The sequence below is a fragment of the Ovis aries genome, chromosome 24 (genome assembly GCF_016772045.2).
Source record: "Ovis aries strain OAR_USU_Benz2616 breed Rambouillet chromosome 24, ARS-UI_Ramb_v3.0, whole genome shotgun sequence".
In the NCBI taxonomy this organism is placed as follows: Eukaryota; Metazoa; Chordata; class Mammalia; order Artiodactyla; family Bovidae; genus Ovis; species Ovis aries.
In genome coordinates, this window is record NC_056077.1 from 2,133,563 (window position 1) to 2,159,072 (window position 25,510).

Consider the following 25,510-nt stretch of genomic DNA (forward strand, 5'->3'; position numbering starts at 1 on the left):
CATGGCGGGTGCCCGTGGCGGGTGCTCAAGTCTGAGGGCCCTCAGTGGTTCCATAGCGCAGTGCTGAGTGCCTGCCGTGGGCAGTGCGTCCCTGGAAGCTGGGTGTGGAGCCCAGGAGACCTTCTGCCTCTGGGAAGTGGTTGTGGTACAAGAGTGAAAGGTGTGGACAAACAGCTGGATTGTAGGGTGGGGCTTGCCTCCAGGGAGGCTCTGACTAGCCAGTGGGGCTGGGGGCATTTTATGTTGTGAGGTGTGAGGGGGTGGGTGAGGGCAGTCTTGGAAGGTGGGAGATTCCAGCAGCAGGAGGGAGCCAGGCCTGGCGGTGGGGTGGGTAAGTTGCCTGCACTGGAGGTGTAGCCGGGCCTCCCGCCCACCTGGCGTCGGGAGGCAGTGCCCACGGTCCAGGACTGACCCTCCAAGTGCGAGCTGCAGGGACACAGGGCCAGGTCATGCAGGAGAGCAGGTCCGAGCCCTGCTGCTGCCCAGACGGAGCTCCCAGCCCTGAGACCCGTCTCCTGTTGCTGCAGGAGACCGACTGGAAGGTGCTGAAGCTGGTGCTCAGCAAGCTGCCCGAGTCGCTGCGCTATAAGGTCCTCATCTTCACCTCCCCGTGCAGCGTCGACCAGCTGTCCGCCGCCCTCTGCTCCATGGTGCGCCTTCCACTCTGGCCCTCCCCCTGGTCCACGGAGCCTGGGAGGTGGGCGGGGCCACATACAGCACAAACAAGTTTGCCTCAGAGACTCGTCCCTGGCTGGAGCGCAGCAGGGGCCTCCAGGACCCCATCGTCCTGTCCCTGCTCGCCGGTGGGGGATCAGGGGCCTCAGTGAAGGGCTGAGCTCGCAGGCCCGGATGGGGTCCTGACTCCTCCCTGCTCCTCCAAGGAGCTCCGTGTTACAGGCATCCCGTTTCCTGTCTCCCTAGCAGGTCCGCAGGTGTCCTCCTCCTGCTCTGAGAAAGCAGACTGCTGGTTAGAAAGGGCAGTAGGAGGGTCCCAGGCCTTTGGCCCATCCTCCCGCTGGGCCTCCATTCTCAGGGGCCTGCCTGGGTCCCTGGCCACCTGGCCTGATCTCTCTGTCAACAGAGCTTCACATCTGGGCCATGGCTGTTAGCTTTCAGGTCCCAAGACCCTGGAGCGGCTCCGAGGCACCCCAGAAGGCTTCTCCAGAACCGACCTGCATCTTGCTGTGGTTCCCGTGCTGACAGCCCTGATCTCTTATCATAACTACTTGGACAAAACTAGACAGGTACCAGGTGGGAGAGGGACAGGACGCTGGCCTCAGTCAGAGTGGCCCAGTGTCTTCCTTATAACCTGGTGCTGGGCCAGGGCGAGGGCAGCTGATTTTGTTTCCCTCTGGGGCCACCGCAGGCAAGGGCTGACCCAGCCTAGAACCACGGACGTTTGGACTCGCTGGTGCTCCCGAGTTCTCTCCGGGTGTGGGCTTATGCAGTACTTGAATGTGCTCTCCCAATGCAGCCCCGTTTTCTTTTTAAGGAGCATTGCTTGGTTTGCCCTTGCTCCAGCTTTAGGGTAGGTGCTCAGCCTCTTTACTGACCTGGGCGTGTGTGGAGAGGCAGGGTGGCCAGGCTGAGGGCCCCTGCTTCTCTCTGTTTCCATATCTGTCATCAGGAGCAACAAGCACGCATGGTAAAGCTTGTCTCCTCAGGTCCACACTGCTGGGTACAAGGCCTGCAAGGAGCCAGTACCTCATTCTTCAAGCTCCTGACACTTGTCTTTGTCACCCTGCTCTTATTGAACAGGGAGCAGAAGTGCTTGGATGATCAGGGCAAAGCGAGGCGCGGCACTGGACAAGGACCGTGTGGGCCCTGAGCCCACGCTCCCGGTCAGCGCTGCCGGGGGCTCACTGCCCACTCGCACTCCTGGGGATCGTGAGCCTCAGCTCCTCCTGTGTGGCCTGGCCTGGTTTTCATGGCTGCACTCCTGGGGTAGCTGGCCATACTGGGCTGAAGGTTCCCCAAGGACCCATGAGGCCCAGAGTGTTGCTGGGGGTCGGGGAGCTGGCTGTGGGATGTCAGAAGCACTCAGGGCCCAGATGGTTTGCCCTGAGGCTGTGGCCTGAGCCGGCACTTGTCTCCTGGGAACTTGGCCCAGGGTGGATGTGGGCCCAGCCACCTCGCCGTGGCAGACAGCTGGGGATTCGAGAGCCCAGGGAGTTGAGCCCAGCGTGTCCTGGCTCTGGATTGGGCTGGGGGTACATGGGGAGGTGTCAGAGAGGCCTCGCTGTCCACTGGGCTTGGGGGGCTTAGCTGCTGGTGGTGCTGCCGCTTGGGGGCCCTGAGACCTGGGATAGGCCCTTGGCTTTCCCCTCTAGGGTGGAGGCGGAGAGACTGGGCCCTGGCTACCCAGAGGGGCTCTCTGGACGGGGCAGGGGCGCGGGCCAGCCTGTGATGGGCCTGGTGCGAGTCATCGTGCCGTCCACAGCGGGAGATGGTGTACTGCCTGGAGCAAGGCCTCATCTACCGCTGTGCCAGCCAGTGTGTGGTGGCCCTGGCCGTATGCAGCGTGGAGATGCCTGACGTCATCCTCAAGGCGCTGCCTGTCCTGGTCGTGAAGCTCACACACATCTCGGCCACGGCCAGCATGGCCATCCCGCTCCTCGAGTTCCTGTCCAGTATGTGTCTGTGGCTGCGCCCGTGTGTGCCGGGATGGGTGTCAGCAGGGTGGGCTCTCGAGTCTGGGGCTGCGCCTTGCCTGAAATAACCTTTCCCAACTCTCACCTCCCCTTGCTGCAGGTAGGTGTGCTGTGCCCCATGGGCCCCTCTGCTGCCTCAGGGCCTTTGCACCCTCCACCCCCCATGCTTGAGGGCTTTCCCTCCTCGCCCCTCAGGGTCAGTGGCCAGAAGCTGCCCGTTGGCTGGCCCTGGGCCCTGTGCTTGCCCGGCTCTCAGCCTTCCCTTTATCCCCTCAGCACAGCCACAGCTCAGAGAGCCTCTCACCTCTCAGGCTGGGGTGTCCAGGAGCTGGGGGTGCCGGGCTCGCCCCTGCCTTCCCAGTGTCCCCGGGTATCTGGCCCTTAGCAGGCCTTGGCCATGTGCACAGCAGGAGCAGGCAGGGCTTTGCTTCTGTAAAAGGCCACCTGGGACCAGCCACGACTGCATGTTCTGTTTGTTTACAACGTTTCGTAAAGGCGGAAAGCATTTGTAGCTCACAGGACATAAAGTGAGTCTGTATGGAGCCGGGGGCCCGTTGTTTGCAGCCCTTGGAACCAAGACCCAGGGGCATGTTCGGGCGCCCGCTTTCGCTCCTTGGCTGCCCTCTCGGGTCAGAGCAGTGAGGCTGGCTCTAGATGCACGGCACAGGGCACCGGTGCCCAGCCCTGCTGCGGCTGTGCGCGTGTCTGCCCAGCCACCAGGCCTCTCACTGGCTCTGCTTGTTGCAGCTCTGGCCAGGCTGCCTCACCTCTACAGGAACTTCGCAGCAGAGCAGTATGCCAGCGTGTTTGCCATCTCCCTGCCGTATACCAACCCCTCCAAGTAAGTGCTGGCCATATGTCCCTGCAGGCCGCCGCCGCCTCGGTGTGGCCCAGGCCAGCTGGAGGCCTCTGCTCACCGGAGGCCAGGCCTTTGGGCAGAGAAGGCCTGCTTGGTCTTGGCGCCTCTGACCTGCCGCCCTCCATCCTGGCACATTTCCCTGGGTCCCTCCCCGGGCCGCCAGCACCTCCTTTTCTCCTTGGCAGGTTCAATCAGTATATTGTGTGCCTGGCCCATCACGTCATAGCCATGTGGTTCATCAGGTGCCGCCTGCCCTTCCGGAAGGACTTTGTTCCTTACATCACCAAGGTGAGCCGGCGAGGCTGTTGGCCGTCCACGGCTGGAGCAGGGTGACCAGTAGGAGGGGAGGTGGGCACCTCTGGGGCACAACTTGTGGCCGCCCATGTCCCGGGCCTGTGGCTTGCCCCAGGCTCACGGGGTCCCTGGGTGGCCCTGGCAGGGGCAGTGGGAGAAAGCCTGTGGGCGCCTCCTGGCCTGTGGCTCAGCTCCACTCCTCTCTGCCAGGGTCTGCGCTCCAACGTCCTCCTGTCTTTTGATGACACTCCCGAGAAGGACAGCTTCAGAGCGCGGAGCACCAGTCTCAACGAGAGGCCCAAGAGGTGCGGGGCCTGTGTGGGCGGGGCAGGCCTGCCAGTGGGGCCGCATGGTGAGGAGGCCGGGGCTGCCTGGCTGCCCCAGGCCACAGAATGGAGATGGGCTGTGGCTGAGGGCGAGCCCTCTGCAGCCGTGCTGAGTGCCAGGTGCCCTGGGCTCGGGAGGCAGGTGGCCCCAGAAGGCTGGAGAGGCCCATGCCCCCTGGGGCCTCAGTGTGGCTGAGCCTGCATGCTGGATCCTGGCTGGTCCTGCCTGGATGGTGGGCGAGTACAGACTCGCCGAGCTGGAGATTGGGGTGCCAGGTAGTTCTAGGGCATCTGGATTTGGGGCTGACTCCACCAAATGAGCCCAGGGTTGACTCCTGAGAAGCCCACACCCAGCCTCGAGCCTCAGACCGTGGTGGCCTGCTCCCCCGAGCTCTCACCCAGCCCACTGCCAACCAGGGACACGCTCTTCATCTCAGCTGCTTTTGCCAAATCTGAGAAGAGCCGTGCTAGGCCTCGTGTTCTTGTTTTGCATTCCATTTGAACGGCTGCCCCCCCGTCCCGCCCCCCTCCTTCCGGTCCAGCTTTCCTGGCTCTTCCTGGTGGGAATACGGCATTTTCCAGAAGTCAGTGTGACCTGAGTCAGAGGCTGTTTTCTCAGGGTCCCAGCGGCTGGGGCTGGGCCTGCGGTTAGAACTGGCCTTTTCTGGAGCTGTGCCCCTCAGGGCCCCAGCAGCTGGTCCCGAGCGGGGGGGCGGGACACCTGGTCAGCACAGCCTGGAATCTGCCGTGCGGTGCGGTCCACACACGTTTAATTTGCACTGGTGTTCTTTGTTTTAGTATCATGCGTGAAACCTTACTTTTTTGCCGTCATGTTTACGCAATGTATTTTCATGCGTTTTTGTTTTCTGTCTCTCCCCCTGCTAACTGGCCTCTGGCATGGTTTTTTGTTCATCTCACCCGCGGGCTCTCCATCCTGACCCTGTGGCCTGTGACCTTTCCTCCTCATCCCTCCAATGGCTTGTCCTCCCTGCCGGGAGCTGGGCTCTCTGGGGCTTGGGCCTTCCTTCCTCACCTGGTAGTTTGAGGATAGCCAGACCCCCCAAACAAGGCTTGAATAACTCTCCACCCGTGAAAGAACTCAAGGAGAGCTCTGCAGCCGATGCCTTCCGGTGCCGCAGCATCAGTGTGTCTGAACATGTGGTCCGCAGGTAGTGGGCTCTGTCGGGCGGGGGGCTCGGACCCTGGAGCTGGGCCTGTGAGTGGCACTGCCAGGCGGGAGCACCCGGGTGGTGGTGCATGGGGCTGCTTGCATGACCTCGTCACCTGCCCATGCCCTCCCCGGCCAGAGTGGAGGAGAGCCCGCCTGGCAGCCCTTGGGCCATGTGCCCGGGGCTCTGGGGCGGGGAGCCTGGTGGAGAGGGCTGGAAAGGTTGCATTCTGTCACCTGGCCTCAAACTAGCGTGGGCTAGCTGCACAGCGTCCTCAGAGGCCGGCCTGGGGGCCCGAAGCGGGATGACCTTTGTGAGGCAGCTGGTGTCCAGTGGCAGCGCCCATAGGCCTGTCCTGGAGGTCAGGGGCTTTTGTAAACTAAAGCCACACCCATGCCGGTCACCTGAGGACACTCTCCAGGGTTTGGCTTTTCTCTTACGTTCTCTTGAGTGGGCTTTCTTCTTGACTTTTTCCTCTGGGAAAGGTCTGCTTTCTGTAGCAGGTGAGAGGGAACGGGGGCTTCTGTGTAGGGCAGTGGGCCGGGGGCCAGCTTGCAAGGGGCCGGGCGCGGAAGGCCTGACCTCCCCAAGGGTGCGGCCTCGTCACTTCCCCTGCTGTGTCTTGGGGCTCTTGAGGGGTTGGGTTCACCGCTTCATGCCCATGGGCCAGGCTACACCGTCTTCTCACCTGGAAGCCCCCTCAGGCCTCAGCATCCCACAGCTCGGAGACCCAGCCCCTCGCTGATGCCTGGCTCGGGCCCCAGCCTGAGCCTGGCTTCCCTGAGTGGGGTTTGACCTGGACGGGAGTCAGGGCTGCGGAGCCCTGTTTTCAATAACTTGTAAGCAAAACTGAGCCATGGGGGCGTGAAATGTGTATTGGAGTGAGACCTGCACACACCCCTCCTCCTGGTCATGGGGCAGGGTTCGGCGGCCAAGTGTGGGGGTGAATGCAGAGCCTCACATGGGACCCAGACCCTGCCCGTCCTCCATGGGAGGGCCTGGGGGCAGAATGCAATCTTTGTCTGTGTCCCGTGGTCTCCGCGTCTGTGCATGACTCCACTGTTCTGCCACAAAGGGGTCACCTAATTCTCCTGTGCTTCGGTGAGGGGCCAGCCTCTCTCCCCGTCTCTGAGGACTCTGCTCCGACGAGCTGGCCTGGGTCTCTCCATGAGCCCCTGTCTGCCTGCCCCCGGGGCGGTGTGTCCAGTCTTTGCCAAGCTGTGGTTCGATGGGCCATGTGCCCTGCGGGGTCTTTCTGAGCGCGGCCCTCTCCGCACCTGCATGCCTTGAGCTTTGGCCCCTGTGGTAGACAGCTAGGCCCCTGCCAGCACCTGACCTTGCCATGGCTCCTCTTCCAGCAGGATCCAGACCTCTCTCACGAGCGCCAGCTTGGGGTCTGCAGATGAGAACTCGATGGCCCAGGCCGACGACAACTTGAAAAACCTCCACCTGGAGCTCACAGAGACGTGTCTGGACATGATGGCCAGATACGTGTTCTCCAATTTCACGGCAGTCCCCAAGAGGTGTGAGTCGGCTCCAGGACGGGGCAGGGCTGTACTCTTCTGTGACTGCATTCAGTCTGAGTGGCCTCGGGAGTGATATGGGGGCGCCTTGGCCGTTCAGGGCGCCCACCCAGTGAGGTGTTGACCGACTCCTGTGCTTTCAGGTCCCCTGTAGGAGAGTTCCTCTTGGCTGGTGGCAGGACCAAAACCTGGCTGGTTGGGAACAAGCTTGTCACCGTGACGACGAGCGTGGGGACCGGGACCCGGTCACTGCTAGGCCTGGACTCGGGAGAGCTCCAGGGTGGCCCGGAGTTGAGGTGACCACTGCTTTCTGCCTCTGTCTGCCTGGCCTCCATCCTGAGCCCACGCCTGCGTCAGAGTGTCAGATCACCAGAGCCCATGAAGTACCTCAGTCACACTCTGGGGACCTTCTGTCCTCAGCTCTGACCCCAGCGTGCACGTGAGACAGACAAAGGAGGCACCCGCCAAGCTGGAGTCCCAAGCTGGGCAGCAGGTGTACCACGGAGCCCGGGACCGGGTCCGTTCCATGTCCGGTGAGCCTCCGCCCCACCCTGCCTCCCCCACAGGGCCTCTGCGAGGCCCAGAAAGGCCCGGGAGCCTCGGTGCAGTCTGTTCAGACCTGACCCCGGCTCTGAGGAACTCGTGCTGTCTGCAAGCCCTCCCCACCGGGCGAGGAGGGGCCGCTGCTTCTGCTATGAGCCATCAGTCCAGCCCACCCCTGGGGCTTTCTCTGCTGTCATTTAAATGATTCATGGTCTGACTGGGGGATTCTGGTGCCCTTGCCTGCTGTCCTGGGTCTACCAAGGCTAACTCGACACTGTCCAAGGGCCATGCCTGGGGAGGGCCAGGCTGCCTGGGCCCCAGCTTGGAGTTTGGCAGCCTGGGCCCCCGCTGGAGCAGCCAGGCCTGTTGGGCCAAGCGGTGGTGGTCGCCAGCCCTCGCCTCTCCTCCTCCTCAGGGGGCCATGGCCTTCGCGTGGGTGCCTTGGACGCTCCAGCCTGCCACTTCCCTGGCAGCCCCACATCCCTGGGCTCCCAGACTGCTCCAGCTGGCCAGCCCGAGAAGGCCTCAGCTGGCAGCCCGCTCCCAGCGCAGAAGGAGAAGACAAACCTGGCCGCTTACGTGCCCCTGCTGACCCAGGGCTGGGCGGAGATCCTGGTCCGCAGGCCCACAGGTACCCAGGGGTGGGCCCACGCTCTGCCGGCCCGGGCTGCTGTCAGCGTGTGGCGTGCACAGTGACGCAGCGCTCTGGACACGCCGGAGCTGGTGGCGGCCGGTCGGGAGGGTACCTTGAGCTGAGTCCCCAGGGGTGGACGTGAGGGCCGGGCGGCGGCTGGTCTGCTCAGGCTGCCACAGCAAAGCCCTGCCAGCTGGGCGGCTGTAGCCACAGGATCTCCTGCCTCCCGGCCCGCGGGCCGAGCGTCAGGGCTGTGGACGGGCTCTTCTCCCGTGGCTGTCTTCTCGCTGGCTCCTTACACGGTCGTCCCCCTGTGTCTTAGTCGTCCTTTGTCGTATGAACTCTGGTCAGAGCAGAGCAGGGCACAGCCAGGGCTGCCCAGGGAGGGCAGAGGGCAGGGCTGCTGGGGGTGCTGTGCTGAGCCCTGAGCCCGCCCCGCAGGGAACACCAGCTGGCTGATGAGCCTGGAGAACCCGCTCAGCCCCTTCTCCTCGGACATCAACAGCATGCCGCTGCAGGAGCTGTCCAATGCCCTCATGGCTGCCGAGCGCTTCAAGGAACGCCGCGACACAGCCCTGTACAAGTCGCTGTCAGTGCCGGCGGCCGGCTCGGCCAAGCCATCCCCGCCCCCACGCTCCAACACAGGTGAGCGCTGGCCCCCGCCCGCCTGTGCGCCCCGTCTGAGGGCGGATGCCCGCGTGGGGTCCCAGGCCATCTTGGCACTGCCAGCCTTGGGTGCTGAGGAGGTCGGCTGCACGCAGGACACACTAATTTGCAGACTTGGCGCTTGAGAGCAGGGCCTGCTCCTGGGGGAACCTCCTTTGGAGACGTGCCATGAATCGATGGCTTGAGGCCCCGCTCAGCTGGCCCTGCTCGTGGGGTGGACACGGGTCTTGCTCTGCACCCTCCTTGGGCACCCGGCGCTCCTGCTGCTGGGGTGTGGGTGTGGACGCGCCAAGCTCACCTGTGCCCGTCTGCGCCGCCCTCCTCACCGCTTCCCTGTGGCCGGGTGACCACTCGTGAGGAGGAGAGGCGCACTCCTGTCCCCGGCGTGTGCCTGAGCAGCTGGGAGCGCTGGCGTGCGCGCCGGCTGCTGGCCGCCCCTCTCTCTCCCCAGGCTCGGGTCCTTGCAGGACCGGCGGTGCCTTTCCTCTCTGCTCGGCTGTGCGTGGCCTTCCTCCTGCTGACGGGCCGCTCACGGTTTCCCTTGCAGTGGCCTCTTTCTCCTCCCTGTGCCAGTCCAGGTGCCAAGGAAAGCTGCACAGGAGCATTTCCTGGGCAGGTATTCGTACGCTCTTTAAGGAAAGCGGTATTTGCTGCAGAGCGCTGCTCTGCCTCGTAGATGCTGTGTCATCGTCCCTCCTCCGGTCACCCCTCCCCGACCCCGTCTGAGCCTCTCATCGCCTCAGGGAGCCGTCCCCGACTCGCAGGAGAACATCGGTGCAGGATGCCTGTGCTTTGTCAGCGGGAACCCCCACTGCCTTGTGCCCTCCGTGCCTGAGTTCTGTTCCCAAGCCTGTCAGGCCCTCTCAGCCCTGTCTTCAGCTTGAGGGGGTGACCTGGGCGACTGCACCCCAGAGGCCAGCGGAGGACAGAGCTGCCCTGCCCTGGCTCTGGTGCTGACGGGCCTTGTGAGCCCACAAATGGGGTGTGTCTGCCGTACACACGGGCTGCCCGAGGGCCCCGCAGGCTGGCTTGCAGCCCGTTGCTCCCAGGCCCCGACCAGAGGGTGTGGCTGGCCAGGCGCTCCAGCCGCCCTGGTCCCCCACGTGGGCAGGACTGGCTCGGGGCGGGCACGGCAGGGCTTCTTGAGGCGGCAAACACACTGCACAGTGCAGGGCTGCGCTGACTCGGTCGCTTCTTCTCAGTCCCTCGCCCTGGTGCTGGCACAGGAAACCTGGCTTGGGGTCATGCTCCCTCCTTAGCTGCCTGGCTCTGGGTCAGTATGGACTCAGCAGGCGAGCCTCCACCCTCCGGAACACTTCAGAGCCCATGTGCACATGGGGCCCCTCACTTGTCTCTCCCTTGGGCCTGGCAGGGAGGAGCTCGGAATTCTCCCGGCTCCTGAGGGCTGTTCGAGGCCCCTCCTCTGGGCCGGGGCCTGTCTCAGGCAGGGGCTTCTGCAAAGGGGTCCCATCTGTCCTTGCCCACCTGCCTTGCCTGGGGAGCTCCCCGGGAGAGCTACAGGGGCAGCTTCTGTGGATGCTGGGATCCACTCCAAGGGGCCAGGTGCCCCCCATCTTGACCCCTGGGAGCCCATGAAGAGACCCCTTGTGCAGGGCACTCAGTGTCCTTCTCCAGCTGGCTCGATGGGAGGGGGTGGCTCAGAGCCCCCAGCAGGAGAGCCTTGGGCCAGGCCCTGCTGGGGAGCCGCTGTGCCCTCTCATGGGGAAACCCGGTGCCCTGAGGCCACATGAGTCCTGGACGGGCCGCACCCAGCAGCACGTCTGTGTCCTTCCAGATTCCGCGGTAGTCCTGGAGGAGGGAGGTCCAGGCGAGGCCAGTTTGTCTGCAGAGCCTCCCGAGTTGGAAGACTTCGAGGCAACACTGGGCTCCGATGGGCGCTGTGGGCGCAGCGACGCTTTCAGCAGGGTGAGTGCAGTTGGGGGAACCGCCTGAGGGGCCTGTAGGTGTCACCCCCTGCTGGGGGTACGGTGGGGCTGAGCCACTATAGGCTGGTTTGCTCTGCACTTCCTCCACCACCCCATCCCTGTGCGTATCCCTGTTGTGGGGCAGCCTGGGGTTCCCTGCAGTGGTCTGCCCGGGGCTGTAGCCCCTCCACACCAGCATCCTGTAGCCTGGGGCCTTGGCTCTGCTGCTGAGCGAAGGGCACGAGAAGTGCTTTTGGGGAAGGGGAACCACTAGCTCCGTGCTGGCCGCTCTGAGGCCCCGGCTGGGGATGGGTGGGGCCTTATTTCTCTAGGTAAACCTGGGTGGGCTCTGCAGTGCCTCCTGGTGAGTGTTTCCTTTGGGTCCATTCTTCCCAGTCATCTTCCACCTCCAGCCAGGAGGAGAAGTCATTCCACGCCGAGGAGTTGCCTCCTGGGGGCATCCCCATCGAGCGGGCGGTCTCCTCGGAGGGCTCCCGGGCCTCCGTGGACCTCGCCTTCCAGCCTTCTCAGCCCCTGAGCAAGTCCAGCTCGTCGCCTGAACTGCAGACCCTGCAGGACATCCTGGGGGACCCCGGGGACAAGGCTGAGGTTGGCCGGCTGAGCCCTGAGGCCAAGGCTCGGTCGCAGTCAGGGATCCTGGACGGGGAAGGTGCTCCCTGGTCAGCCCCGGGTGAGGAACGCCGGGGCCGGGGCCCCGCCCAGCCAGAGGGCCCCCTGCCTTCCAGCTGTCCCCGCTCCCCCAGTGGGCTGCGGCCCCGAGGCTACACCATCTCGGATTCGGCCCCGTCACGCAGGGGCAAGAGGGTGGAGAGGGATGCCTTCAAGAGCCGGGCAGGGACCTCCAACACCGAGAAGGTGCCGGGCATCAACCCCAGGTGAGCCCCGCCCTCCTGGTGCCCCCGTGGGGGCCTGGTACCGGCGGGGCCTGGGCAGGGCAGGCTGGCCACAAAGACCAGGCTCCTTGGTGACCGCGCTCTGGCCCCCTCACCCTTGGGCTATGATTGCTGGCTGAGACCTCACCCGTCTTCTCCCTACCGCAGCTTCGTGTTCCTGCAGCTCTACCACTCACCGTTCTTCGGTGACGAGTCCAACAAGCCAATCCTTTTGCCTAATGAGGTAGGTGGGTCCCCTCTCCCCTGCAGGGCCCCCTGGAGCCCAGCTGCAGGTGCCCAGTGGGCTGCAGCCGAGCTCCCAGAGGCCAGTGAGAGGAGAGGCTTCTGGACAGGCACTGGGCTGCATCTGGCTGGGCGGGGCTGGAGGAGGGGACTTTTCTGCCCTGGGCTCAGACTGGGCTCTGTGGCTACAGTCTTTCGAACGGTCAGTGCAGCTCCTTGACCAGATCCCGTCATATGACACGCACAAGATTGCAGTCCTGTACGTGGGAGAAGGCCAGGTGAGGCTGCCGGGCTAGCAGGGGCGGCTTGGGTGCTGGGCAGAGAGGGTGGCCACTCTGCTGTGAGTGGGAATCTTGTCCTCCGCAGAGCGGGGTTCTGTAGGAGCTGCTAGAGTGTCAGGTGTGCATGGAGCTCTCTTCCCTACAGGACTCAGGAGTGAGGTTGACCAGCTGGGTGTGAGCACAGAGCACTTGGGGGTGGGTTGTCGCTGACCCCAGGGAGGTGGCTCTGAACGGAAATGAGGAAATGAGGACTCGCAGAGTGCCAGGCAGGGGTGGCGAGGGGACAGGACGTGATGGGGGGTGCAGTGGCACCCCTCGAGGCGGGCAGTTCCCAGCACAGGGTTTGCATTGACTCGACCTGAGTCTCAGAAGCGCCCTGGCTGCCGTGGGCCAAGGACTCTGGGTTTTTCTGAGGACAGAGCCGGCCCAGGTCCGTGGCAGATTGGGAGCAGCGGGGGGGGGGGGGGGGGGAGGTGACACCCCAGAGAGTGGGTGTGAATCTGCATTGCCTTTCGGTCAGGTGAATGGCAGAACAGGGGCTGTGCCAAGGCGCACTAGTCAGCCTGCCCCTGGCCCCCAGCAGCATCAGGCCCTTGGGGTCCTGTGGGCCCAGGATGGGGGGTGGCTGAGGGCGGCCTGGGAACTGGTACTACCGTACCTTCATCTCCCCACAGAGCAATAGCGAGCTCGCCATCCTGTCCAATGAGCACGGCTCCTACAGGTACACAGAGTTCCTCACAGGGCTGGGCAAGCTCATCGAGCTCAAGGACTGTCAGCCGGACAAGGTGTACCTGGGCGGCCTGGATGTGTGCGGCGAGGACGGCCAGTTCACCTACTGCTGGCATGACGACATCATGCAAGGTGTGCCCTCCCTGTCCGCTAGCCCGCTCCTCGGGAACCCCCACCTGGCCCGCCTGCTCAGCTCTGCCCTCCCTGCTCAGCTCTGCCCTCCCCGCTCAGCTCTGCCCTCCCTGCAGCGGTCTTCCACATCGCCACCCTGATGCCCACCAAGGACGTGGACAAGCACCGCTGTGACAAGAAGCGCCACCTGGGCAACGACTTCGTGTCCATCGTCTACAATGACTCTGGCGAGGATTTCAAGTTGGGCACCATCAAGGTGTGCTTGGGGGCCTCGGGGCAGCGGGTGCAGGTCTGGGCCCCAGGCTGAGTGTGGAGGGGGTCGCAGAAAGAGGCCCTCGGCACCACAGTGACCCTGCTCTCGTGTGAGCAGGGCCAGTTCAACTTTGTCCACGTGATTATCACACCCCTGGATTACGAGTGCAACCTGGTGTCTCTGCAGTGCAGGAAAGGTGAGGCAGGGCGAGGGCAGGGGTGTGGGGAGAGGCTCCAGGGCTGAGCCCCACATGAGCGCCGTGTCTCCCCAGACATGGAGGGCCTTGTGGACACCAGCATGGCCAAGATCGTGTCCGACCGAAACCTGCCCTTTGTGGCCCGCCAGATGGCCCTGCACGCAAACGTGAGCAGAGGTGGCCCCTAGGAGGTGGGGGTCAGGCCCGCAGGTGCCCCCATGCAGGGGGCTCACCATCCCGCCCTCCCCACCCCAGATGGCCTCGCAGGTGCACCATAGCCGCTCCAACCCCACCGACATCTACCCCTCCAAGTGGATTGCCAGGCTCCGCCACATCAAGCGGCTGCGCCAGCGGGTAGGAGGCTGGGCCGCTGGGGGGGTGCTCCACAGAGATGGGGTGGCCAGCCTGGGGAGCATGCGCCACCCCCTCTGGACTTGCTGCTGAAGCCCACCGCCCCCCTGCCCCCAGATCCGTGAGGAAGCCCACTACTCAAGCGCCAGCCTGCCCTTGATGCAGACACACCCTCCTGGTCATGCCAAGGCTCCGGCACAGGCCCCAGCCGAGTCCACGCCTGCCTATGAGACGGGCCAGCGGAAGCGCCTGGTCTCCTCTGTGGACGATTTCACTGAGTTCGTGTGAGGCTGTGCAGGGTGGGTACTCTGACCCGCGGGGCTTTTCTGACTCGGACATATCCTGGGCTTCTCCAGCTGTTTGAGCAGCTGTGCTGCCAGACCTTCCCCGCCCCCACAGCACTAGGTGATATTTATCTGTGCAAATAAAGTGCTGGCATGGCCCAGGCCTGTGCACTCAGACACAGACCCCAGAGTGGACACAGACACGGAACAGTCAGTCAACTCATTTATTTGACTTCGTCTGTTGGGGGGGTGGGATCTAGGCTGTAGCTTCGGCCATGTCCAATAGAGTGGGGAGGGGGCCTGCCAGGCTGCTGCTGGGGCCTTGCCCTTGGGACAGCCTCACACGTATGTGATCACACTCACCTCCCCGAGCCCGGGAGCCAGCCCCCGGGCAGAGATCTTCCCCTTCCAGCTCTAGGGTCCCAGCCCTCACCCAGACCCGACACCAGCAGGCCTAGACAGGAGGCTAAGGCCACGGTGGTGGCGAGGCCGGCCTAGGGGGGTTTCCCCTCCAAAAGCCCTTTCTGCCCAGCACCTGCCAAAGCCAGACTTGGATCTGAGAAGCAGCTGCTGCTCCTCTCGCTGGGCAGGCAGGTGTCTGGGGAGGGAAGGACAGCACTGGTGGTCCCAGCTCCCCTTCAACGTAGGTGACAGTGGGCATAGGCTGCTTCAGCCACCAGATCCCTTGGCTGTATTGAAAGATAAAGCGACGTACAAAAATATATACATTTTAACCCCACATAAATTACAACAGACACACGGCGGCAGCTGGAGGCGAGTGCACTGAGTAGGGACGGAGGAGGTAATAACTTAGGGGAGGACGACAGGAGTGCGGGCCCCTCCCCAGAGCCTGGGGGCTTGGCAGGGGAGACATCAGCCAGGAGGGGGGCCGGGCACAGCCCGCTGTACCTGAGGACTCGGGAAATAAATAGCGTCTGAGGCCGGGCACTCGTCCAGCACTGCTGTGTCCTCCCACAGGAATGAGAGGGGACCCTGGGTCCGAGCTGGCCACATGGCCTCTGTAAAGTGCTGAAGCCCACAGAGAGCCTGCGTGCTCTCTGGGGACCTGCGTGCAGCTGTTCTGCCTGGCCCGCGACTGAGGGTGGCAGAAGGTGATAATACTGAGCGGTGTCTGCTCTGGCTCCGAGGGGCCAGAGGGGAGCCCAGAGGCCCTGGCACTAAGAGCTGCTGGGGTGGATCTTGTTTTTGGCCCTCAGTGATGATCTGCTGGGGCCTGTAGCCAGGCCGATGCCTCGACTGGCCCGGGCAAGGCGGCTGGGCAGGATGGGCCGCAGGCCTGGGGGAGGGCTGGGGGGCGGGGAGGCCGGGGGCACACTGCTTCTGCGGCCGTGCAGGCGCTGCAGCCGCCGCTCCAGCTGGTAGACGTCCTCTGTGGCCTGGTTGAGCCGATCAAACTGGGTGAGTAGGGCCTCAAATACAGCATGGAGGCGGGAAGGCTCGGGCTCCAGCTCTCGAGGTCCCGGCCGGCCCAGGCCCAAGCTCAGCCCCTCCAGCTGGCTGGAGGAGGTGGAGGGACGGGAGGCGTCAGAGTCCCCGCTGGGTGGGGGAACGTCTGGAGAAGCCTTGGAGCCCCGGGATGAGCGGGAGGGCAGCGGCTCCATCCCTTCGAAGCGGACTTTGTGGCGAAACTGGGGGCGGCACAGGGGCTCGGTCAGTCCGGCTGCGCCCTGGGCTCCGCGGGGCCCAGGGTGCGTCCCTCTCCCCCCCTGGGCCGTACCCACCTCCTTGACCTTGCTGAAGCCCATCCAGAGGCGCAGGCGGCGCAAGAACAGCTCCACCATCTCGTAGTCCTGCGGCTCCCAGGCGGGGCGGTACAGCTCCCCACGCAGAGTGTGGTACCGCCACCGCAGAAGAACAGACCCCAGCCTCAGGGCCCCCAACAGACGCAGAGCCCAGAGCCCCGTGCACAGCATGGGGGACAGGCGCCAGGACTCCGCAGGGCACAGGGCAGGAACCCCGGTCCCGGGGCACAGCACCAGGAGGGCCTGGGCAGCGCTCCGAAGCGAGTCCACACAGGAGGAAACCAACTGCGGGAGAGGGGGCACAAGTGAGGGGCGGGCCCGGGCTCAGCCACCCTCCCACGGCCCCGCCCGGACCTACCAGGACAGCAAGCTGCGCGTAGGCTGCGGCGAGCACCACCAGGCCTAAGGCTGCCCCCGCGAGCTCCGGCAGCGCCCGGCACAGCGTCTTGCCGAAAACCGACCACTGGCGCACAAAGCGCAGCTGCTGGGCGGCCTGCGGACAAAGGGCATCAGCCGACTAACCCTGTCAAGCCGCCCCGACCCACCGGCTCAGCCCTCACCTTGACCAAGAGCAGGAAGAGCAGCGAGGCGGCCAGGCCGCGAGCCGCGGCGCTCAGCTGGGCCACCTGTTCGAAGCTGGTGAAGCGGCGCGGGCGGCGGCGCAGGAAGCGGGTCCACTGGCGGTCGGCGGCGCCCAGCTGGGCCAAGCGCACCAGCGCCGCGGCAGCCGTCAGCGCCACCAGCAGCCACCGCGCCCAGGTTCCAGCCCTCGTGGCGCGCGCGCGCCCCTCCCTGCGCCAGGCGCGCACCTCGGCCGCCGAGAAGTACACGGCGAACAGGAGCAGGCTCACCTGGCGGGACGGGGCGGAGCCGAGGCGGGGTCAGGCCTGTGGAGGGCGGGGCCATGGCCCTGGGGCGGGCCCGGGAGGGCGGGGTCAGGTCCAAGGAAGGAGGCCGGGGCGGGACCACTGTCTCGGGGACGGGGCCTACCGAGGTGAGCAGCGGCAGGGAGAGGCCGGCGCTGAGCCGCCGCAGCGCGAATGGGCGGACGCTAAGCGCCGCCACTGCGTGTCCGGCCGCCGGGAACTCCAGGCGCAGCGTGACAGCGGCGTGCAGCCCCACGGCCGGGCTGTAGCGCGTCAGCTCCACAAACACGGCACGGCTTCTGCGCGGAGGGCACGGGCAGGGGCCGGGAGTCGGAGGGGGCAGCGCTGGGAGAGGCCGGTGCTCTCCAAAGGGGCTCGGGCAGCGGGTGTCTTGCGGACGGGGCAGCGCGTGCGGGGAGCGGGCGGAGGGGCCGAGCGTGGGGCCCACCTGTTGTCGATCCAGTTGTGCAGCTGCAGGAACCCCAGCTGTGCGCGGCTCTCCTCCAGGCTGGGTCCCAGCTCCTGCACGTAGCCCCCGCTGTCGTACACCGCGCAGGAGCCCCAGGACCACACGCTGCAAGGAGGGGCGGCGTCAGCACCAGTACCACGGCAAGCTCCTCCGAAAGGCTGTTCCTGCATCCCCCGCGCGCCACCCCCCCCCCCCCCCCCCCGGCTGCCCTCCGGGCTCACCCCAGCTGGTCTGGCGCTGAGTATGCCCAGATCTCGGAGCTGTTGAGAGCAGCGCTCCCCCAGCCAACACCATAGTCGCTGGTGCTGAAGCCGCCTGAGGCTGCTGAGCACGCGGGGTCCCTGGAGCCAGGCGGGTGCGGGCAGAGTGCTGAAAGCAGAGGGTCCAGGGCCCTGCCTGTTTACCAGCCTCCGGGCCAAGCTCGGGAGGGCCTCACTGAACCCGCCCAGCACCCCAGGAAGTAGGTGTCACTGTCTGCACATCAGGAGACCCAGGCAGGCCGTCACCCAGCTGGGGGCGTTGGATCCAGACCCCGGCAAAGGGTTCCCTTTGGAAACAAGTTAGGCTAAGTGCCAGGACGCCCCTTGGTTACTCACCTTCCTGCAGCCGCACCTGCCGCAGCCGTGGGGGCCCCAGCTCCGGCCTCGACTGGTTCCCGTGGATGTAGGGGAGCAGAACATGGGACATCCATGGCCAGAACTCGTCAGACCTGCCCACCCCAGACCCAGAGTCGGTCACATGGCCGTCCCTCACGGCCCAGCCTCCCGGGGTGAGAGGCCCAGGGAACACTGCTACCAGTCCCGGCTGGGCCAGCAGGAGGTGGCCAGTGCTGCCCAGGGGAGGAGGTGCGGCCTGGGCTTCCTGACACTCAGGGCCGATGAAGCTGTGCTGGGCCTGTCCTGTGTCCTCTCCCCACGGCCAGCAGCACCCACTCCAGTTCTGATGACCAGAAATGGATCGAGACGCTTCCCAACACCCCTAAGGGGCTGCGCTGCACCAAGTGCAGGGCTGAGGTGGACCCTGGCCGGCATCAGCACCGCCCTGGCCCAGAGGACAGACCTGTGCCTGCACACAGGGCGTCCGTACCGGGTGATGGCCAGGAAGGCCTGGCTGTCCAGCTCCTGCTTGATGGCGCTCTGCAGGCGGTAGGCATGGTTGTGGCACGAGGTATCCCCGTAGTTGGCCAGCAGTGTCACCAGCAGGAAAAACATGTAAAGCAGGAGGCCCTGGGGAGCAGGGATGGCCCTGGGGTCAGCCAAACCCAGCCTGGTGCCCCATGGGTACAGCCTGTGACAGAGCGTGGCTTTCACACACTGGGCAGCCAAGTGCCCACAGCCAGGGAGGCTGGTGCTGAGAGCCAGGCCTGTGGGCACACAAGGTCTGCCAAGGCCAAGAAGCCACACCCACGAGGCTGGGCAGGAAAAGGTCACAGGAGGGGCGGAGCCCACAGAGCCCTAGACCACCTGCGGAAGGGCCTTCTGTGCTCAGGAGGAGGGCGCATTGAGGTCGGGAAGGGAGGCCAGGCACCAGCGCGGGGACTGAGCTCACCTGCAGCATCCCGTGCAGCCTCTTGACCTTCCGGGCTTCCTCCTTCGCCAGAAAGAGCGCGAAGCCGTGGGGCGGCCGCACGCGGGGCACACGCTCACTCACGGGTGTCACGGCCGGGCTCTCCACCAGGGTGTCATCCTCATCTGGGTGCAGCCGCTTGGCCACCAGGGAGAAGTACAGCGCCTCCAGCAGGACCTGGGCCAGGGCTGGCGTCAGAGGGGGACCCCGGCAGCCAGAGGCTGGTGGGCTGGCCCCCCACACCCTTGTCACCTTGAGTGGCTCCCAGCAGAGGAACGAGGCCAGGAAGCTGGAGCCGCTTGAGAGGAGCCACATGACAGACACGCGGGGGGGGAAGCTGGCGCCGACCCACCCCGACACTCCCATGGCCACAGCCACCAGGAGCAGGCTGAGCCCGTGGGCCAGGGGCGCACACCAGGCTGGCAGCAGCCGCTTCCGCAGACCCTCCACCAGCCCTGGGAAGGCAGAGAGATGGTCAGCAGTGGCTCAGAGGAGCGGAAGGCTGTCCTGGGACTTGGGCACGCACCTGTCCTGGGGAGCCTGGCCGGTGAGGGCTGTTCCCAAGTCAGGCCTGGGCTGGGCAGCCCCGTGTCTCCCAGGCTCCGCAGCACCACAGGCTGGGTCTTCTCACCAGGGGCGCTGCACCTGAGGCAAGATGAGGGCACTTGCCCGTCAGCGGCACACTGCTCAGGGGCGTGGCCAGCCCCCTCTGGCCTCTGTGGAAAGAGGACGCCGCCCCAGGCCAGGCAGAGGGTGCCGGGCCCGCTGGCTGCTCGGGGGTGCTCGCCTCGCAGTACTGGGACCTGATGCCCGTCCTTCCTGCCACTGCTCCAGCAGCTGTTGCCCCACAGCGCCATACCTCCCTACCGCCACCCCTGGAACCCGGCACTCACAGGCCAGCGAGCAGGTCTGTTTCTCCCTGCGTATCCTGGGTGGGGGCCAGGCTGCCGGCCCCTTCAGCCAGGATCTGCCGGATCAGGTCCTCATCTGGAGGGGGCAAGACAGGTCACCCCAGAGCCCTCCTGGGGGGCCAGGCAGCACCTCCCCACCCTGCGCACCTGAAGCAGAGAAGTACTTGGCAGGCGAGGAGGGGCTGACCAGGGAGAGACTGTCCTCCTCTGGGCCTGGCGTGAGGCCTATCCGGCCCCGAGCCAGCCGCTGCAGGGCGCTGCCCATGACACACGGGTCACTCAGCAAGTCTGGCCAGCTGAGGGCACCTTCGCTGGATGGCCAGCACACTAGGCTGCAGGTAACAGTCAGCAAGGGGTGCCGGGGCACATGACTGCACACACACCCAACCCAAGTCACAGGCAGACACGCAGGGCTCTAAGCAAACGCTCCCAGGACAGGCGTGTAACACACGGATGAGTACATGTGACCCACATGACACACGGAAGAGGATACGCGACGCCCACGACACACAGACGAAGACATGTAACTCGACCCTCGCAAGGCATAGCTGACCCACACAGGAAACAGCTCATGCTTTCTTTAGAGACCCCACCTTTTAGAATCCTCCAGAAATAAGTCCTGTTTCATTTGTCCAGCAAAGGCCTGTTGAGGACACAGAGAGCCTGATCCCAGAGTGCCCAGGTGGCAGCCTCCCTCCCCTGGGCAGGCTCCGGGGAGCCCGCACCTCGGCACCGAGTCCCGGGAAGGCGAGCACGGAGCTGTCCAGCATGGACGAGTCCAGGCAGCTGTCCACGTCCAGCGCCTGTGGGCCTGCGGGGGTGGGGCTCGGGCCCCCTGCCACCTGCGGGAGAGGCAGGCAGTCAGCGGGACACAGCTCAGGGCCCTGCCTAGGGAGGCGTGCCCGCCCTGGCAAGCAGAGTCTGCGGCAGTGCTGTCTTGAGAACCTTCTAGAACCACACGTATGCTCTACACCTACAGACTCCATCATCTAGAACCACACGTGTGCTCTACACCTACGGACTCCATCACAGGAGCCACTTGCCATGTGCCGCCACGGAGCGCCAGGAGTGACTCCTGTGACCGAGAAGCTGAAGTTGTATCTAACTTGAATCAGTGTAGCCGTGGATGGCCACACAGAGCTAAGGACAACCCTACCAGGCTGCTGGCCGAGGCGTGTAGCCTTTGCTGAGCGCTGCGTGAGGTCTCTGGCTGGCTCTGGCCAGGTTTTATCGAGCCCGTCTGGGACTGGTGCTGATCTTTCCATGACCGCTCAGGGAACTTGCCAGCGAGGCCACCTGGGCTGTTCTTGGAGCTTTTAAGTGACCTCCCACTGCCGCGCTGGCCCAGACTGCTCAGACTTTGTCCTTGGGTTGGTTTTTCTCAGAACCTGCTGCCCCGTCGTCCGGGGAACCCGTCCCTGCCTGCCCAGTGACCTGAGGCGTGGGCATTGGCAGCTCACGGGGCCCGTTCACGCCTGACTCTGATGTGCTCTGGGTGCTGACCCCTCCTGGTCCCCCTGGACAGCCTGGCCATGCTCAGGAGCCCCACGCACCCACCTTGCTCCGGGACATGCGGAAGAGGAACAGGATGGCCAAGTAGACCGGGTAGACGACCAGGCTAGACACCAAGCCGACGGCGACGGTGTCCAGGCTCAGCGGGGCCAGGCTGGATGTGGGGCCCTGGCTGTGGGAGAGGACACATGGGCTGGCTTGTGGGGAGGCGATGGTGGGGGGCCGAGGCGGGTGGGTGGGCCCCGCAGCACGCACCTGTGGGCGCTGTCCCCCACAGTCCCGTACCACACGGCATTAGCACCCAGGAAGAGGCCGAGGAGGAGGACGCAGCACGTGGCACGCTGTACGCGTGTGAAACGGCTCCGAGGCGGCCGGTCCCACATGGAGAGCCAGACGTGCTTGTCGAAGAAGCCGCGCTGCAGCTCGGCCACCAGGAGGCGCTGGAACCGCTGCAGCGCTGCATCGCCTGGGGGGACAGGCGGGCTTCAGGAGACCCCAGGCCAGGCATTGGTTTGTTTCGTGGCGGCCGCCAGGAGGGGTCTTACTTGCAGCCAGCACCTCCTTCTCCACCAGGCCCCCGTTGGCCTCTGTCTCCACCGACAGCCAGTCGTTGACCAGGAAGAAGGTGCTGCGGGCGCTCTGCAGGTCCCGGACAATGACGTGCTGCAGGAACCAGGCGGGGCTCAGCCCTGCGAGAGCGAGCGGGTGTTCAGGGGCGGCAGGCAGTCAGGGCCAGTGGGCGGTGGGCGGGTGGGGCAGGCAGTGAGCGGGCAGCGGGCCCCACCTTTGTTGTCATGCCACACGCGGATCTTCCACAGGCGGCCCAGGCTGTGTGGGGTGGCGATCTGGAAGACATCCAGGCTGTTGCGCTGGAAGGCTCCATCCCCATCCAGGTGTCGGTGGCCGCTGCGGCCATCTGCCCCATACAGCATGATGCCCACGTGAGCCGTGGTCCCTGGAGCAGGGGCAGACATGGGCGCAACTCTGGGTTTCTGTCCATGGACACTGACCCCGGGTGCATCTGCCTGTAGATCTCCCTTCAACAGGCATGGCCCTCGCCCCATGGCTCTGACACAGATGACCTCAGGCCCTCACACTGTTCCACAGACGGCCCCAGTAGCAGTGGAGCATTAACTGTGAGCGGCCACATGGACCAGAAGCGCGGCTGCCAGCCTGCAGTCTGCTGCATAAGGGACCTGCGTCCTGGTGGTGACTGGCGGCACCGCCTCTTCCACAGCCTGCTGCTGACCAGCCCCCACGCGCCCGTCTCACTCCAACCAAGAAGCACACAGTGGTCTCGCCCCGTGTCGGCCACAATAAACCCACAAGATGCTCTATGAATGTCATAGAGAGGAACAGAAAAAAACATCAAAGATGAAAATTTCCCTGGACTTCCTTGGCAGTCCAGTGGTAAAAATCTGCCTTGCAATGAAGGGGACATAAGTTTGATCCCTGGTCCCAGAAGATTCCACTACGCGGTGGGACAACTCGGCCCGGGCGCCTCAGTGATGAAGCCTGGGCTCTAGAGCCCGTGAGCCGCAGTATTGAGTCAGCACCGGGAGCCCGTGCTCCACAGCTAGAGAGGAGCGCCCGCGCCTCTAGAGAAAGCCCACACAGCAACGGAGACCTGGGGCAGCTTCAGGATAAACACACAAAACCTTAAGAAAACAAACACTTTCCTAATAAGAGAGGGAACCTGGTGATAAACACGAAAGCACAACAAAGAGATGAAAACCGGTACCGAAAAAGTGCACTTTGAATCAAAGGCAAACACGCAACTGAAGACCCAGCCAACTGTGCGGCTCCTGCTGCTGCCCCAGGCCCTAAAAACGCCGCCAGTGGCAATGAGTGGCCAACATGAGCGAGGACACTGGTTGCAACAAAAAGGATGAAGACACCGCAGAGCAACCAATACGGCAAATGCTTCTTCACATGCGATGAGCTCTCAGAGGTGCTTCACAGCAGGAGCAAGGACGACATGGACAGTAAAATGACCTCTGGCCAAAACACAAGGACGCCCCTAAGGCAGTGCTCACTGACGGGAACACCGCTCAGACTACTCGCTCAGTTTCCCACAGAGAAACAAGATGCCTGATCTCAGCGTCCAACACGCAGTACTGACCCCACGCCAAGCTGCTTCTCTGATGGCTGTAACTGATGGTCAGAGAGCTAGCGACATTGTGAAAACAATTTTTTCACCCAGACCACCCGCTACCGTTTAGTAATCACCTCCCATACGGATAGATGCGCTTCCTTGGGGGCTCAAACGGTAAAGAATCTGCCTGCAATGTAGGAGACCCAGGTCTATCCCTGGGTCGGGAAGATCCCCAGGAGAAGGGAATGGCAACCCACTCCAGTATTCTTGCCTGGAGAATCCCATGGCAGGCTATAGACCGTGGGGCCACGTAGTGACTAAACCACCACACAGTTGATGGTTCGGCTGGTCCTGCCCGCCTGTGCGTGCCAGTGGGACTGCATGCCCACAGGCCACTGCATGTGGACCTGCCCTGCTGGAAGCCCCTCACCTGAGCCCCGGCCCCAGCCAGTCTTGACCAGGATCTCGTACTTGAAGCGGCCCCCCTTCCCGCAGAACGGGATGGCGCGGACCCGGCGGATGTCCAGCTGGTCCAGCTTCCGCAGGATCACGGCCATGACTGCGTAGGTCAGCAGGCACACGGCGCAGGTCAGCAGGACGACGTGGTTGACGCCGGAGGCCGACTCCTAGGGAGACAGGCCCGTCAGCCCCGAGGCCGCGCACCATGGCGCCGGGCTCCCCTCCGTCTGGGTGCGGCGCCACTCACAGGGAAGGTGAACTCGACGCGGCTGGCGGGCACGAAGAGGCTGGCGCCGAAGGCGGTGAGGTGGCGGGTGAGGCAGACGGCCTCGCGGGGCGAAGTCTCCTCCAGCGGCGCCAGCCCCTCCGTGCGCCACGCCATGTGCTCCTCGCTGAAGTACTGACAGAGCGACGTGTACAGACCCACGGACACCGCCAGCGCCGACCAGCGGAAGTGGCTGCTCAGGTTCAGGTGGTAGCTCGCGCCCGAGTCTCGGGACCTGGAGGGGGGCGTGTCACAGCCAGGCCCCGCCCCACCCACCCGGCCACTCCCACCGCAGGGAGCCCGCCCTCTGAGGCCCGGTGCGCGCGCACCCCGGGGCGAGGAAGAAGGTGTAGGGCCTGTGGTCGCCGCCCGCCAGGGCCTCCAGGCTGATCCTCTTGCTGGCTGAGCAGTTGTGCTCGTTGGGCCAGGGCTCCGAGTGCAGGTAGGCGGCCAGGAAGGGCTCGGGCTCGTCCGGCAAGTACTGTTCTGTGGGCGGGCGGCACGGGCAGGCTCAGACCCCTGCCCAGGCAGCCCACATGCCCTGGGAGCCCACCCATGGCCCTCCGGCCGGGCCCCTAGAGCCTCATGAAGCAGGACATAGACCGCAAGTTGGGGGTGCCCGTGAGAAACGCCGGTTTAGCTGGCCACCCTGCAGCCCCACACGGGCTGGGCCGAGAGAGGAGGCCGCCCACCAAGGGCCCCGCCAGCCACGCACCATCCAGCACCGTGAAGGTGAGCTGCAGGTGCAGCCCCGCCTCGGGGTTGCTGTTCTCAGGAGTGACCACGACGCTGACTGAGGCCCGGGGCTGGATGACGGCGGAACCGGCAGAGACGTGCTGGCCCTGGGCGGCCTGGTCCGAGTTGTTGGGCACCTTCACAGTGATGGCGCGCTCTGAGGCGAGCTGCCTGATGGGGATCTGGGCGCCGGCCTGCGTCTGAAAGGCCATGGAGGCCACCTTGGTGGAGACGGTGTAGTTGCTGATGTAGCCGAAGGGGAAGGGGTTGGAGTCCACGAGCAGGATGAGCTGCACCACATCGCTGAGGTTGGGCAGGGCCGCGCTAAAGGCCTCGGGGATGGAAAAGTGGCAGCCAGGGCCTGGGGCGTCACCCTGGCACAGCAGGCTCCGCGGGTCCGAGCGCTTGCCCTGCGCCAGGATCTCCTCGCCCGCCAGCGTCAGGGGCTCCTCGTTGAGCACGCGGGAGCGCGTGAGAATGCCCACGAGGGCGGACGAGAGCTGGTAGGCTCTGGATGCCACCAGGAGTGAGGGCGGCTCCGCCCCCAGCTCCGAGGGCTGTGGGCCCTGCACATCCGAGCTGGCCACGTGGATGAGGTCACCTGTGGGCGGGAGAGGAGGTGGGGGGAGGCAAGTGAGGGGAGGCAAGTCGGGGGAAACAAGTGAGGGGAGGGGTGTGGGGGGTCCGAGGTCGGCAGGGGCGGTGCACCTGTGATGTTGAGGATGCTGTCTGCGATGGAGGTGGGCGTCCCCGCGCCTGTGGCGGTCTCCGCCTGCAGGATGCGCATCATGTCCTCCAGCCTGTGCAGCGTCTTCTTCAGGCACGAGCGGCATACGAGCTCCCGGCTGGGCACCTGCAGGGCGCCCGCACCGTGTCCAGCTGGCTGGCCAGGCCAGGTGGGGCTCACCCCGCTCACC

The 25,510-nt window shown here is 65.0% G+C and overlaps 2 protein-coding genes across 13 annotated transcripts in view; one reads left to right on the top strand and one right to left on the bottom strand.

Moving 5' to 3' along the window:
* Window positions 1-14,160, top strand: part of TSC2 (TSC complex subunit 2) — a 30,850-nt gene extending 16,690 nt beyond the window's left edge. The window contains exons 20-42 of one of the 11 annotated variants that reach the window (XM_027961487.2): window positions 528-650; window positions 1,110-1,244; window positions 2,441-2,630; window positions 3,399-3,492; window positions 3,696-3,798; window positions 4,015-4,109; window positions 5,171-5,299; window positions 6,658-6,822; window positions 6,966-7,118; window positions 7,243-7,355; window positions 7,781-7,996; window positions 8,441-8,644; window positions 9,213-9,281; window positions 10,461-10,591; window positions 10,987-11,486; window positions 11,652-11,727; window positions 11,918-12,004; window positions 12,682-12,868; window positions 12,985-13,124; window positions 13,239-13,317; window positions 13,393-13,484; window positions 13,573-13,671; window positions 13,786-14,160. In XM_027961487.2, coding sequence (XP_027817288.2) covers window positions 528-650; window positions 1,110-1,244; window positions 2,441-2,630; window positions 3,399-3,492; window positions 3,696-3,798; window positions 4,015-4,109; window positions 5,171-5,299; window positions 6,658-6,822; window positions 6,966-7,118; window positions 7,243-7,355; window positions 7,781-7,996; window positions 8,441-8,644; window positions 9,213-9,281; window positions 10,461-10,591; window positions 10,987-11,486; window positions 11,652-11,727; window positions 11,918-12,004; window positions 12,682-12,868; window positions 12,985-13,124; window positions 13,239-13,317; window positions 13,393-13,484; window positions 13,573-13,671; window positions 13,786-13,956 — 3,351 coding nt within the window. In that variant the 3' untranslated portion in view covers window positions 13,957-14,160. The other 10 variants (XM_042240621.1, XM_042240623.1, XM_042240622.1 and 7 more) reach the window with 10 other exon arrangements.
* A 2-nt stretch (window positions 14,161-14,162) lies between these two features.
* The window catches only part of PKD1 (polycystin 1, transient receptor potential channel interacting), a 38,783-nt gene continuing 27,435 nt past the window's right edge, over window positions 14,163-25,510 (bottom strand). The window contains exons 22-46 of one of the 2 annotated variants that reach the window (XM_042240620.1): window positions 25,302-25,446; window positions 24,574-25,194; window positions 24,188-24,344; window positions 23,841-24,093; window positions 23,565-23,760; window positions 21,824-21,994; window positions 21,585-21,728; window positions 21,295-21,505; window positions 21,085-21,211; window positions 20,253-20,369; window positions 20,121-20,170; window positions 19,675-19,859; window positions 19,510-19,603; window positions 19,143-19,261; window positions 18,869-19,071; window positions 18,599-18,793; window positions 18,137-18,276; window positions 17,647-17,759; window positions 17,272-17,419; window positions 17,030-17,155; window positions 16,706-16,880; window positions 16,276-16,566; window positions 16,074-16,208; window positions 15,695-16,000; window positions 14,163-15,601 (exon numbers count right to left, since the gene is read on the bottom strand). In XM_042240620.1, the coding sequence (XP_042096554.1) occupies window positions 15,131-15,601; window positions 15,695-16,000; window positions 16,074-16,208; window positions 16,276-16,566; window positions 16,706-16,880; window positions 17,030-17,155; window positions 17,272-17,419; window positions 17,647-17,759; window positions 18,137-18,276; window positions 18,599-18,793; window positions 18,869-19,071; window positions 19,143-19,261; window positions 19,510-19,603; window positions 19,675-19,859; window positions 20,121-20,170; window positions 20,253-20,369; window positions 21,085-21,211; window positions 21,295-21,505; window positions 21,585-21,728; window positions 21,824-21,994; window positions 23,565-23,760; window positions 23,841-24,093; window positions 24,188-24,344; window positions 24,574-25,194; window positions 25,302-25,446 (4,893 nt within the window). In that variant the 3' untranslated portion in view covers window positions 14,163-15,130. Of the gene's footprint in view, window positions 15,602-15,694; window positions 16,001-16,073; window positions 16,209-16,275; window positions 16,626-16,705; window positions 16,881-17,029; window positions 17,156-17,271; window positions 17,420-17,646; window positions 17,760-18,136; window positions 18,277-18,598; window positions 18,794-18,868; window positions 19,072-19,142; window positions 19,262-19,509; window positions 19,604-19,674; window positions 19,860-20,120; window positions 20,171-20,252; window positions 20,370-21,084; window positions 21,212-21,294; window positions 21,506-21,584; window positions 21,729-21,823; window positions 21,995-23,564; window positions 23,761-23,840; window positions 24,094-24,187; window positions 24,345-24,573; window positions 25,195-25,301; window positions 25,447-25,510 lie in introns of both variants that reach the window. The other variant, XM_060406032.1, reaches the window with a different exon arrangement.